Source organism: Geotrypetes seraphini, chromosome 7, assembly GCF_902459505.1.
Source record: "Geotrypetes seraphini chromosome 7, aGeoSer1.1, whole genome shotgun sequence".
Lineage (NCBI taxonomy): Eukaryota > Metazoa > Chordata > Amphibia > Gymnophiona > Dermophiidae > Geotrypetes > Geotrypetes seraphini.
The window spans coordinates 89,896,336-89,911,036 of NC_047090.1; the positions used below are offsets into that span (position 1 = coordinate 89,896,336).

General features: G+C 40.4%; 1 protein-coding gene across 4 annotated transcripts in view; it reads right to left on the reverse strand.

Annotated features, from left to right (window-relative positions):
* The window catches only part of NPAS3 (neuronal PAS domain protein 3), a 1,959,780-nt gene that overhangs the window by 1,024,508 nt on the left and 920,571 nt on the right, over positions 1-14,701 (reverse strand). For all 4 annotated transcript variants that reach the window (XM_033951269.1, XM_033951270.1, XM_033951266.1 and 1 more), the window contains one exon: positions 11,946-12,028. In XM_033951269.1, coding sequence (XP_033807160.1) covers positions 11,946-12,028 — 83 coding nt within the window. The remainder of the gene's footprint in view (positions 1-11,945; positions 12,029-14,701) is intronic.

Sequence of the window (14,701 nt, forward strand, 5' to 3'; positions counted from 1 at the left end):
TTTTTTTTTAAACGACACTTTACAGTTTTTGGGCCATATATTCTTCAAATTATCCATACCTGCTTATCTACAGCCAATATTCCACCAGACTAGAAACATTCTATCATATCTCCAATCATAAAAGACCCAAAAAATAATCTTGACAATTGCTCTAACTACCGTCCAATAGCAAATCTACCCTTTCTATCCAAGTTAACCAAAAAAATTGTGTTTCAACAATTGGCTGATTATGTCGAAAAAACACATGTACTCCATCCTAACCAAACAGGTTTCCGAACAAACCATTCTACAGAGTACTCATTACTTGGTATCACTACATCTATAAATTACTATCTGGACTACCATAAATCCATTTTACTAATCTCCTTAGATCTTGCTGCAGCGTTTGACACCATCGATCATCATCTCTTATTGCAACGTCTTTCTTCTATAGGAGTAGCCGATCAAGCTCTTGAATGGTTTAGTTCTTATTTTTCTGATAGAGCTTCTACAGTACATTTCAATAATTCAGAATCAAAATCCTATCATACTAATTTTGGTATACCACAAGGCTCTATTTTATCACCTCTATTATTTAATATCTATTTGGCCCCCCTACTGACTCTCTGTCAATCAATAGGGTTTACGGTTTACACTTACGCCGATGATCTTCAATTACTGCACCCCATTGATCCAAATAACCAAACTGAGATTCAGGCAATTAATCATAAATTAAGTAAAGTCCACGACTGGTTAAATATTAATAAGCTTTCATTAAACATTTTAAAAACTAACACTCTTCTCTTCCCCGGAAAAGAGGGAGCACAATTAATTTCTCCAGTCATTATTGAAAACATTCCACTTCCATCAATCACAACTACAAAAATTTTAGGTGTCCTTATAGACAATAAGCTAACATTTCGACCACAAATTAGTGCATTAGTTAAAAATTGTTTTTATAAATTAAGAATGATTAGATCATTGGCCCCTCTTCTTGATATTAGTTCCCTGAACATTCTGATCCATTCACTTGTAATATCAAAAATAGATTACTGTAACTCATTATTAAAAGGAATCTATCACAAAGACTTAAAACGCTTGCAGCTTATTCAAAACACGGCTATTAAGATAATCTCGGGTGCAAAGAAATATGATCATGTTACCCCTTTGCTTCAAAATGCCCACTGGTTGCCTGTCTCACACAGGGTAACTTATAAAATCGCCCTTCTGACATTCAAAACAATGCAGACCAACACACCAGCATTCATAGATAGAGTTTTGATCCCATACGACCCTCCAAGATCTTTAAGATCTATCTCTCAATACAACCTTAACATTCCTTCTTTAAAAAGTATTGGCACACGTCGCACCTCTACTTTTTCTGTAACAGCCCCTATGATCTAGAATGTTCTTCCTTTATACCTAAAAATGGAAAAAAACTTAAAAAATTTTAAAAGCAACTTAAAGTGCTTTCTTTTTAAAGATGCTTTTAAGTGAGCTATTGTATTTTAGTGATCAATCTCTCCGTGTTCTTTTTTACATTGTTCCCCGGTCCCTTTTGTGTTTTCCTTATATGTTCCTCACATTTTCTACTTCAATTGTATTTCTCCCCCCTTCCCATTTGTGTCCATGGCCCGTTGGTCAATATTTTACCTAGTTTGTATTGTTGTTAGTCTTGCAGTTTTTATAGGAAAGTATGTTTTAATTGTTATATTTTTGTATAAATGTTATTTTATACCTTGTACAACGCTTTGTAGAATCAAAAAAGTGTTTAATCAAAAAACTGAATAAACAATAAAACAATAAACAATAACCTCAGGAACAACATCAGAGGCATAGCCACAGGTGGGTGCAACGATGTACAAACTTATTCACTCAATATCAGAGCCCTATATGAAAACTGATACCCGCTCAACAACATTACAAGACCTTAATAAGATACACATACCATCCACGCAGCACATCAATCACACAAGAAAAACTGGAAAAGAAAAAAGAAAATAAGTGGAGAAAAAGGCCTCAGTTCAGCTTCATCTGGCCAAAAAACTCCACTCCTACTAACATCTATTCTGCATAGAGGCAAAAAATGTACTACAGAAAAAAACAACTATAGTAGCCTGTAGAGCAGTATCCAGCACGCCACAAGTTGACTCCAGTGGGTGAAATAGAGAAAAAAGCACTACATCCATCGGAAGTAGAAGCAAGAAAAAAAACACTTAGCTGCTAATGGCTAAAACACCAAAGCTGGGCAGCTACTGCACCCAACGGGGAACCCTCCGTTTCGCATGGTATCACTGCGTCAGGGGTGATAGTTCCACTGCTTCTCATACAAATGTTCCAGATCAGCCGTGCTCCTCAAGCTCTCACACCACTTCACCAATTACTGCTGGCACCTATACTAACCCTAATCCTTAGGTATAACGGTTTAGTGCAACAATGTACCCCATATAGGTGTGCTAGTTTTGTTCCCTCCACAGTTTTAATTCTACAGAAAAGCTATGTAAGACAGCAGATCGCTGCATGCTGCGGCTGCATCCTGCAGGCAAACCCCACCTTTTCAGATATACTATAACTTCTTCATTCGGAGGAGGTGATGCCAACCCAGAGGAAGCAGCAAGAGAGCCATGGTCTTGCACAGCTATGATGTAGAATTAATACCACAGCCCAGTTGAGATGGTGAGGGAGGGAACAAAACCTGCAGCATGCGGGTGGGTGGCTTGGGGAGGGGGGTGAGTGGGAGAGGTACAGTACTGTTGCTGTGGGGAAATGAGATAGGGGAATGTTAAGTGGGATGCAGGAATAATTGTTGGACATGAAAGGAGGGATAGAGATTGCACAGGGGAGGAAAAGGGAGAAATGTCATATAAGGGTGGGATGGAGTGGGGAGGGAGACAGAGAGGCTACAAGGAGTGGTGAAAAACAAAAGAGGAAAAAATTGGATGTGGAAGTGGAAGGGAGGGAGCGAGAGATAAGAGGGGGAAATGTTGAACATGGCAGGAGAGGGGGGATGCTGTTTGGGGAGGGAAAACGAGATGGGGAGATATTGTGGGTGGGGAGTGTATGAAATGTTAGACCAGGGGCACAAGACGGGGTGGGGGTTGAAGTGGAGAGAGAGAGAGAGACATGGTGGATAATGGGAGAGAGGGAGGAGGCAAGAGAAAGGGAGAGATGTTGGACATTGGGTTGGAGGAGAGGGAAGGAGATATGTACAAGAGAGGAGAGGGGAGAAAGAGGGAGATGGATTCAGGGGCAGAAGGAAGTGAGGGAGAGATGTTAGACAATGGGTGAGAGGGAATAAATTCTGGGGAGGGGTCAGGAGGGAAGAGAGAAGAGACAGGAAAATGCTGAGGCTTGGAATGAAAAAAACTGGGTCAAAATTGGGTTATGAGTGAGGAGGGAAAAATAAGGGAGCAGATGCTGAACTAGAAGGATGGTGGGAGGGAGACACTGGAAATGGTGGAAATTATGCAGAAGATGTCAATGATTGGGGGGATGGCAAATAAATGAATAATAAAGATTACAGGGTAGAAATATGGTAATGGAGATGGAAGGGCATGAAAGGCTGGGCAAGGAGTGAGATGGGGAATGGGAGAGCTAGTGGATGAAAGAAGGTGATGGAAACTTAATAGGTATCTGAAAAGTAAAAAAAAGGGAAAGGGTTAGAAAGAAGGTAAAATTTGAGTGGACAGAGGCAGAAAAGAAAAAAATGAAAGGAGAGAGCTAAAATGGGCAAATCATTATATCAGAGGCAGGTAGAGCAAGGAAATGGAACGAGAGAGAAGAAAAGACAAATGGATAGCAACCACATGTAGGAGAATTAGCAGAAGACAAACAGGAAAGTGGAAAAGAGAAACTGAAATCGGCATGATGGAAGCATAAACTGTTTACTTCAATATATAACAGAGACTGTTTTATTGGTTCTTTATAAATATTTATTCATTGGTTTTATCTCTGGTTGATGTGTACAGTTCCATCCCCACTTTGACATTATGAATTATCCACTGAGGCCTAGATTTTATAAAAGTCACCTAAAGTTAGGTGCATAGATAGGTGTACCTAGCCAATCTAGATGCCTAACTTAACTATTTAAAAAGCTTAACTGGGGAAGATAACAAGCTTAATTGACTTAATAATTAGCTTAAAATTAAGTGGTTGGTAGGCACCTATAACATTCAGGTTAGCCCCTAGTCCAAAGTACCTACCAGAAAATGAGCATGGTTATGGGTGGATCTTAGGTGTGTTTTGTATGTAGGTGCCTAAAGCGGACTTATCAAATACAAATCTCAATCATATCATTGTCAATTTGCTAGCTTTCAACCAATGGGTCTTCAGAAAACTAGCTGAGTCAGCAGACTCAAGCTGGCTGGACTCCTCATTAGTCCCTTTGGTTCTTTTATATATTTTTTTATATATATTTTTAAAATCTTAATTAAATACTTTCTTCAGTTTATGCATACTTGTTTGAACCTATTCATTGCTTGTACTTGTAACTTTTTCTTTCAAAAATTTTTTTCTTATAACTTTATCTTTCAAAAATTAATTCCAACTACTAAATACACTTAAAATTGATCATAGTGTACTTAGCTTGCTTAACAGCAACACCTCTCCGACGGAATATCCGTTTCAACCTTTCTTCAGGGAGCAGGTGAGCTTTTTAAGACTAAATGAAACACATTACTGGAAATGCTAAGGGGCTCATAATCGAAAGAGAAAAACGTTCAAAAACCGGCCTAAGCTAGCAAGTTGACATCGATATGATTGAGATAAGTATTTGATGAACTCTTTGCTCTTATCTAAGTTAAAATTCAGATAATTATAGTATAAGAATATTTTCTAGTGATTGTTTTTTAAAGCGGACATAGGCATTGGTATTTAAGGCCAATAAAGTACTGGCATAAATAGGGAGTGCCTAAGGTTAGGGCACTTACTGGAGCCAAAGTCCACTTTAGGCGCCTCTAGGCACAATTCTATACACTGCGCCTAAAGATTGACCGGTGCTATACACCACACTCCTCAGCGCCTGTTTCCTAGGAATTGTTGATAGAATCGGGGCCTGAGTCTACAAGTGCAGTAATAATTAGATGTCTAGCAGGGGACCTAGGAGGCTAGATGATCAGGAAACATTCATGCTTCTGAAGGTTAGTCTATATAAATTATTACAGAATTTTGTGTAAAAAAGGGATGCTGAGTTTGAATTAAGAGGAGGATCTTGTATTTTCATCTGCCCAAGTTGGTACAGCGCACTTGTATTTTTTTGTTTCATTTATTTAGCAAGTGGTGAATATACCACTATTCAAACTATTAACAATATGGTTTACAGACCCATAAAAACAAAAACAAAGACTGTGGATACAATTATCTGGAGATAATTTTATTAAACACTGACATATAAAACCATAAAAATTCAATTAAAAAAGTACAATGATAAAAAATACTGTGATAAAAATCTAACCGGACCCTATACAGTCCGTGTTTCGGCGAACATGCCTTCCTCAGGGGTCCAATGGTTTGCAACCTCACATATAAAGAATTGGACTGAAAACAGTCTATTGTCTTTAAACATGTGAGCAAAGAACACCGCAGACAAGCTGAAGTAGCAAAAAAAAAATAAATAAAAAATGCTAAGCATTGTTTTTGCTACTTCAGCTTGTCTGCGGTGTTCTTTGCTCACATGTTTAAAGACAATAGAATGTTTTCAGTCCAATTCTTTATATGTGAGGTTGCAAACCATTGGACCCCTGAGGAAGGCGTGTTTGCCGAAACACAGACCATGTAGGGTCCGGTTAGATTTTTATCACAGTATTTTTTATCATTGTACTTTTTTAATTGAATTTTTATGGTTTTATATGTCAGTGTTTAATAAAATTATCTCCAGAACATCTGTATCCACAGTTTTTGTTTTCATCGGTGGATTGTTTTCACTGTGGATCATTGGGTCTCCCCATTTTTCTTTGTTGTGTTACAGACCCATAAAACAACAGCACAAAAACAAGGAGAAATAAACCAATTTATCTATGCCACACTGGGAAGGTAAAACACAGCACAACAATATCAATCAGACTCAGTGGTATTGTAAGGGGGGGGGAGCTCCTCTCCTCCTCTCTGCCCCTCCACGTTTCTCTAAGTGTTCGCCAGCATGAGCAGAATCCTCCACTTGCTGCTCATGCCAATCTTGGATCCCTTCTTTTTTGTTTAATTCTTTATTGATTTTCAAATTTTGACAGTGCAATACAACTATATTAAACATGAGCATTATACATAACACCCTTAAAATATACAAAATTAATACATTACCAATCCTTTTCTCCCTCCCTTCCTCACATAACTATTACACTGCATATGCACATATTATTGCAATATTATAGATAAATGCCTTTAGCAATCCCAAATACCTTCCCCTCTCCCCACCCCTGGATGTGAAAGGAATCTGTAAAAAGGGAGATACCCGAAATTCATTGCAATTCAACATATGCAGTCAATGGGCTCCACACCTTATTGAATATCATACTAGACCCCAAACACTCCGCATTCATTCTCTCATATTTATACGTGGAACAAATATTTGCCCACCAAAATGTGCAATTCAGTCTGTCGTAACTCTTCCAGTTACGTGTAATCATCTGGATAGCTATTCCAGTCATAATCAAGAAGTGCTGGCTTTTAATCTTGGATCCCTTCTGATGTCACTTCCTGGTCACGGTAGAAGATGCTGCTCGGACCGGTGAGCATTTCAAAAAAGTACATGGGGCAGGGGGCACTCAAGCGGCAGGGAGGAGTGGGGGAGTGCTCAAGTGGCGGGGAGGCGGGGAGCGCTCAAGTGGCATGGAAGAGTGGGAGGCCCATGGTGTAGCAATGTTGAGTGCCATTAACCCAGGTGCCAACCTCATCGCTATGCCACAGACTGGAACATTAGTGTCCCCCCAAAAAAATTCATGCCACACCTGGTCAGCTGACCAAGTCTGAGAAAGGCTGCTAGAACAGTTAGGCATGCACCACAAACTTAAATCTCTGAAAAGAGCTTTCCCTGCCTATATGTAGGGTCAGACTGCCATTTAACCATGATGAAACATACTAATTTAGTGGTAAAAAAAATATTTTGACCCATTATCTTTTAGACTATTGGTGCAGGCTTTAGTTCTATCTATTTTGGATTACTGCAATATTATTTACTTAGGAGCCCCCAAGAAACTATTAAGAAAATTGAGGATAATTCAGAATACGGCAGTCTGATTGATTTTGGGCTTGAAGAAGAATGTTCATATTACCATAGTTCTTATTATCATTTGTTGAACTGGTTGCCAGCAGAGGCACGAGTCTTATTCAAGTTTTCTGCTTTAAGCTGGTCTTGGGACTATCTCCAATCTATCTCCTTTCACACTTTGTGTTTATAGTTCGATGAGGAAAACTAGAAGCTTACACTTATTTGCTTATCTGAAAACTAATGGTTGTTAGATACAAGACTTTTCTGGATAAGACACTTGCGTTTCAAGCAGGTAAACAGCAGTCTTGGCTGGGCAAATGTATCTGTCGAGCCATGTCGTCTTACTGTACTTTTCAGAAAGTAATTAAGATGAAGTGTTTTGATAGATTCATTTCCTAATGTGAATTATTATCATTAATGAATTGTATTTTAAGTAAAAGTTTACATTGTACTTTTCAGAAATATTTTGTACTTTTTAAACTCTTTTGTAGTTCGCTGATTGTCCAGCTTTCTTCAGTGTAAACCGCCTAGAAATCATCCGGTTATGGCGATATAGAAGAATAAAGTTATGTTATGTTATATTATAGAAAGCAATAAGACTTAGCTTTGAGTGATCTCAAGTCTAATCTTAGAAGGAGGGGGGTACAACAGGTACATTAGAACCTGAACATTGCAAAGATCACAGAGGAGAAGGAAAAACAGCAAAGTAAAGCGGTATTCCCATACAGCAAGCCCTCAGAACTGATTATAGCACACAGTCTTTCAAGACAGTTCATGCTTTATGCAAAGAGGACACCCTTTTTTGCACATAGGCCCTGATTCTATAAAAGATGTCTAAAGTTAGGTGCCTAACTTAATTTTTTAATTGGCTTAATTGAAAGTGCCATTAATAACCAATTTAAAATATATTTAAAAATTAATTTACCAATAGGCTCCTAAATTAATAGGCGTCTACAGGGGCACCTACCAGTTAGTAGGCATTGTTAGGGGCAGAACTGGGGTGGAATTTGGGTACCGATTGACTTATGCACCCTCATTTAGGCCAAAAAAACTCTGGCCTAAATGGCAGTGTGCCTACGGATACAATGCCTACCAGTGCTTAAGAACTCTTAGGTGCAGCTAGGCAGGATTCTATAAAGCGCACCTAGTGGTTGATTGACATCTGCACCAAATGGTGCCTAGGATATAGATTCCATTTACAGAATCAGGGCCATAGTGTGTCCTCTTTCAAAAAAGTGAGCATTCAATGACTTTGTTCCAGTGATGAAAAAAATGAACATTCCCAGAAACGACAAAGGAAATGATATGAACATGTTTTGGCTCCCATCCTTAATAACTTGGGGCCGGATTCTGTAATTGGCGCCTGAAAAGACAGGTGCCTAAAGTTAGGCATCTAGCCACACTTAGGTGACAATTAAAAAATCACACTTAGCGGTGCCTAAGTTAAAACCTAGGCACCTGTAATGTAGGCCAGAGTTTCTAAGGCCTACATTATAGGAGTCTAAGTCCTTTACAGAATAGTGCCTAGTGGCGCCTAAATCACTCTCCAGCCCTAAACAAGCCTACTTTGGTATTAGGTGCTGCTAGGCACCATGCGATGGGAACCTATCTTTTGTAGAATTGTGCCTACGAAGATAGGCGCCTACCTCCCAAATACTTATTTTTAAAAAATTATGATCTTGTTAAAACTCATAATTGAAGTCAATTTACTAATTGAGTTAGGTGCCTCATATAGAATTTCCCCCTTGGTGCCTACATTTAAACACCATCTGCACACATAGATAATTAGGATGATGGGATAATTGCGCGCCAGATGCCAACACGCCGACAATCCAGCGCTGACAATTCGGCGGAAGACAGAAGCGCACGGGGGAAAAATAAATTTTAAAGAGCTCTGACTGGGGGTTTGGGGTGGCAACCCCCCACTTTATTGGTTAGTGTTTGCGCTGCCGTTGTGGGGGAAGTTGGGGGGTGAAACCCTCCACATTATAGAGAAAACGGAACTTTTCCTGAAAAAAATCAGAAAAAGTTCAGTTTTCGCTATAATGGAGGTTTCCAACCCCCCTAACCCCCCCTCCAACAGCAGCATGAACACTAACCAATAAAGTGGGGGGGTTGCCACCACAAACCCCCCGTCGGAGCTCTTTAAAAATTACTTTTTCCCCCGCGCGCTTCTGTCTTGCGCCGAATTGTCAGCACGCTGACGTCTTGCGCTCCACTGTCTATGAACCGATAATTAGCACCTATATGAATAAGTATACAGTTTCAAGTGTTTAAGTGCTAGGTGAGCACCTAGCATTATTGTATAACTGATGTGTACAACTCGCTTATCCCTAATTTTGGTGACCCGTCAAAAGCGCGCCAGACTTTGGCGTGCTGACAATCCCGCGACAACATTTGCGCGCAGGACATATGCGCGCCGCCGCTTCTGCTGCTTGTAAGGCTTTCCATTAGCACTGTGAAAGGTTGGGGGGGAACTCCCTCACTACATTTCCAAGTTCTCACGCTCCCATTGGAGGGATGGGGGGGGAACCCCCCACTACACTGAAGACTCCCGAACAGTGAAAAACAAAAGTAAAACGGGAGTTTACAGTGTACTTGGGGGGGTGAAAATGTTCCTGTTACCCCTTTTATATTTGTAATTCCCTTTGAAACTATGTTATAAGCGTTTGTATCAAATTTTAATAAATATAAAGCATGAAACTTAAAAAGCGGACAGTGCATATGTCCTGCACACAAATGTCATCGAGGGATTGTCGGCGCGCCAAAGTCCAGTGCGCTTTTGACAGTGTACCCTAAATTCTATATAATGCGCCTAAAGTTATGTTTGTACATCGATGCATGTAGCCGATGCACACGCACAAATTAATTGGCCTGATCGTTGCCAATAATTGGTAATTAACACATCATAATTGTCGCTAATTGAGAATAATTGAAAGTTACACGACCAACTCGGACAGCATGATTCCATAAAAGGTATGCTCTTTGGGTGTGGTTGAGGCAGACTGCGAGCATGTTTTCGAGTTAGATGCATGCTTCTGAGTTAGGCGCCATTGTGCGCACAACTTAGGCGCAGGCATTTAGGCCAAAAAAACTCTGGCACAGATAGGGGGCTCCTAAATGTTAGGACTCCTAGCGACATATAGCAGCAGTACTAAGTGTGATTCTCTACAGTGTACATAACTTTTATAGAATTGCGTTTAGCGCTGCAGAAGTCGGCACTGATATTATAGGCGACATATATAGAATTTGGGCTTTAATGTATAAATGCAAGGAAAAATTTATAGTAAAGGAACATGGGCAGGACCAACATTTATGCCTGTAACTTACAGAATACTGTAAATAATACACTAAAACACCACATTTAGGTGTGTGCATTTACACCTGCTATTGACATGGCATAAATGGGTGTGCCCAAATGAAGACACAAAGGAGCAAATTCCCAAAATTGTGCTGTTAGTTAGGCAGTGGTAGGCGTCCTACCGTTGCCTAACTTAATTGGTTCATTGAGAGAAGTAATTGACTGCGCCAATTAAAAAACAATTAAAACATCATTTTAAAAAAATGGAGGTGCCCAACGGTGCCTTTGTCCCAACTAAAGAGGGACCTAAGTACGCCTACAGCCATTGTAGGCATGGTTAACACCCTTAGACATCTCTGTAGACGTCTCTGTAGACGTGACTCTCATGGAAGGTAGATGCCAGAAAAGTAGGCCTTTAAAACCCTGGCCTACCATTTCTGGCCTAGCTTTCATGTAGCTGCAATTCTCCAAGCGGTGCCGTTCCATGATTGACACGCAATCAGCAGTTGTTTTGTAGACGGCGGCTGACAATGGCGCCGTTAGCAGAATCTAGCCCTCAGGGCCCGATATTCAGCTTGCAGAGATCAACGTTTTGCTGACTATAACCAGTATTAAACCAGGAAATTCAATGCTGGGCCATATCCAGGCGCTGGCACTGAATTTCCAGGTTTCTGGAACCGGCTAACACATAGTCAGATACATTATTCAGCAGTTACCCGGCCATGAGGTTCCACAGAAAGACTAGACTGATTTTTATGCAGTTAACCTGGTCAGTTAGGTGCTGAAAACTGGCACTTAACCATTCAAGTGCCAACTCTGTCCCTGAAAGTTCCACAAAATAGACAGTTTTCAGTTTGGTGCTAACCAGTTATTTTCAACAGCACTAACCAGTTAAGTGTCATTGAAAATGAGTGGTTAGACCGGAACAGGAGATTTAACCAGCCAGAAGCTGTTTCTGGCTGGTTAACTTGCTTAGAATATCGACTTCATAGATGCTGACTTACACTAATATTTTATAATGCAATCTTGGCGCCCAGATGCCATTCTAAAATTAGCACTCAGCATACATCAGCTAGGTACTTAAGGTTGACAACTGGAACCAGATTCACCTAACGAGATTTATCCAGTCCTGGGAATATGATGGAGAATCAGAATTACAAATTCCTGATGCAATGAGGTAAACCAAAGACTGGATCATCCCTGTCAGGTGAATCCAGATCCAGTTAGCAACTGGAGCATGATTTGTGGTGCCCAGTGATAAAAAGACTTCCTTGATGTAGGAGCTTCTGTGACAACTAATGGCAGCATTATGGATCACTCTGACATGTCTAAGGAACCTGCAGATTTCCTGCAATTTTTAAACGCCCAACACAGTGCATTACCAATTACCGTTCAGCTGCAAGAACGGAAACTTCCAATAACTATTTTTCAAAAATCAAGGCTATAGAATAGATTAGCAAATACCTGTAAAATGTGGCTTCCCAAATGCTGCTCAAACACATCGATGGCAACGGAACTGGGACTCCTTCTTCGTTGAGCTCCTATAACTAAATATTGAGAGAAAAAAAAAGTGCGTTACATGGTACACTGTAGTGATAGCTCACATGTGATTCATTAAATCATTAACATCCACCATTCTGCAAAATTCAATGGAATGGAATACACAAAGCCCAGGAGTAAATTTCCATGTGACGGAAATGATTCTCTTAAGCCGGCATGTAAATCTTTTCCATGTAGTTGGCTCAAGAATTTTGTAGGCTAAAAACATATTTATGTATTTTTCAAACTGTGATGTAAATATTAAACCATTATAGAAACCTGAGCATCAAAATAATTTATAAATGCAATTGCTTTTTCTGGTAAATGATAAGACAAATTGAAATTATACTCTAGGAAAAAGAATTTGATTGGTTAACAGGCCCTACAGCTGTTATTTCTTGAAAGATATATAGCTGGCCATGGATTTTAGATGTCAAGGAACATAGAATATACTGTAGGTGTTAAGAAACTAAGCTGAGTTAGGCGCTGTGTGCCTAACACAGCAGAAAATGGAGCACCATGAGATGTGCTCAGGCATCCTGCCGAAAACTGAAATCTGAATGCACTAACAACTGAATTCGGTAACCGGCGCCCAAGTCGGCAACATCTTAAAAGCGGCTGCCAATTGCGTGTCAGTCACTCGGCACTGGCTACAGAATTGTGCCTGATTCAGCCAAGATAAGCAGCTGAAATGTAGACCTGGAAAACCCTGGCCTCCATTTCAGCCGCCTATCTTTGCCGCTAGACCGCAGCAGCCGTAAGTTGATCATGGCCGGGGAACCCCAACCCCCCAATCAGCTGAGCCGGAATGACTCTCTGAAGTCGCAGCTTGGGGGAGTCCTGCCGGCTCAGCTGATCGGGGGGGGGGGGGGAAGGAATTCAACTGCCGCGATAAGCTGAGCTGGCTGCGGCGGACAGAGGACACCCCAACCAGCAGGAGGGATGCCCACTCCCTCTTGACACACACTGGAAACACCTCCATCGTGATAGGCAGGAGGGATGCCCTGCTGGCTTAGCTGATCAGGGGTGGGGATTCTACTGCCGTGATCCGCTTATGGCTGCTGCAGTCTAACGGCAAAGATAGACAGCTAAAATGTAGGCCAGAGTTTTCCAGGTCTCCATTTCAGCCGCCTATCTTGGGGTGAATCTTAGCTAGGTAACTGCTTCAGCCCACCTAACGCTACTTCCAGTGTTAGCCATGCCTACTTTAGCATTCAACGGCCTAAAACAGCTACGTAGCCTCATCCAGATGCTTTTTATTTGGGTTTCGGTAGGCGCTTCAACACTGCCATTTTTTGCCATTTCTGATAGCATTTTTCAATTAACTTAATCGGCAGGGCACCTACTGATGTCTAAGTTTAAGCGCTGACTATAGCATTTCCTCTTAACTGTGTGCTAAAACAGTTTTTTCTAATTTTTTTGAGGAAGTGTGTTGGAGCAGAAAACGGGCATTCCTGCGGTAACCAGTTAGCGTGTCTACATTACTGTGCACTAACTGATTAGCATATGATACCACATGAACCCTTACTGCCTACAAAATAGCTGGTGGTAAGACCCATATTCTATAAATGGTGCCTTAAGATAGGCACTGGTAGGCGCCCTACCAGTGCCTAACTTAAATGGAAAACATCATTTAAAAAAGAATAATAGTATTTAAAAAAATGTAGGCACCTACTGGCATCTAAAAAAATGGTGCCTGCAGCCATAGAAGTGCTTTACGATGCCTAGTGCCACTGTAGGCATGGATAATGCCAGACATGGCATTAGGTGCCATAGAGCGCATCCATAGCCGGAATTCATGTAAAAGGTAGGCGCCTACCTTTCACGAAGCCGCAATTTTATAAAAAGCGCCATTGTGTGACTGACACGCGATTGGCAGCCATTTTTTAGGTAGCCGACGACATCGGTGCTGCTTACAGAATATGGGCCTAAGTGCTTATGTGGCAGTTTGAAAAAAAATGGCCATGCTTCTGGCATTTGACCTCTAGTTGCTTTTATGGTTATTATTGCTTTCTCGTATCTTTTTGGAAAATCAATAAAATTTCATGGAAAAAAAAATGGCCATATGCTAATGGCAACAATAAAAGAAAAAAGGCATTTTTAGTGCTGCAGTAAAAATAGCCTAAGCATATTTGAAAGGCTCACCTACGATATGGCACAAGTGGGCAGCCATTTAGAACAGGGATTCTTATTTTTCTGGTTTGACACCCCATTATATATATATTAACCCTGCCCCCTTTTTCAAGTTGTGGTCTAATAGTGGAAGCTTAAGGGTTAAATAATTTCCTTGAATATGATTCTTCTATTTGGATGTACCCTTTCTTTTTCAGCATTTCTGTTAGCAAGTTGATGCTTGTGATTTATTCACAAGGAAGAAAAAAATAAAATCAACCACTAGAGATCAATAACTAAGAAAAACCAAACAAACCCAGAAATAAAATAATAGGTGTAACAACATTACTACTCCCTCTACATTACTACTCACTAATTATTAATATTAGGCAAAGTGGTTTGTCCAGATACCTTCTAAACATCAAGACAAGAGCACAATTATTCTGGAAGAAAGAAAATGTATTGAAAATTTAAATATTTCACCAGGTACTTACAAAGGTATTGAAGAAAAAAAGATGCTCCCAAGGAAACGGTTTCTTGACGCATGGCTAGAAATAGTCTATCCCTAT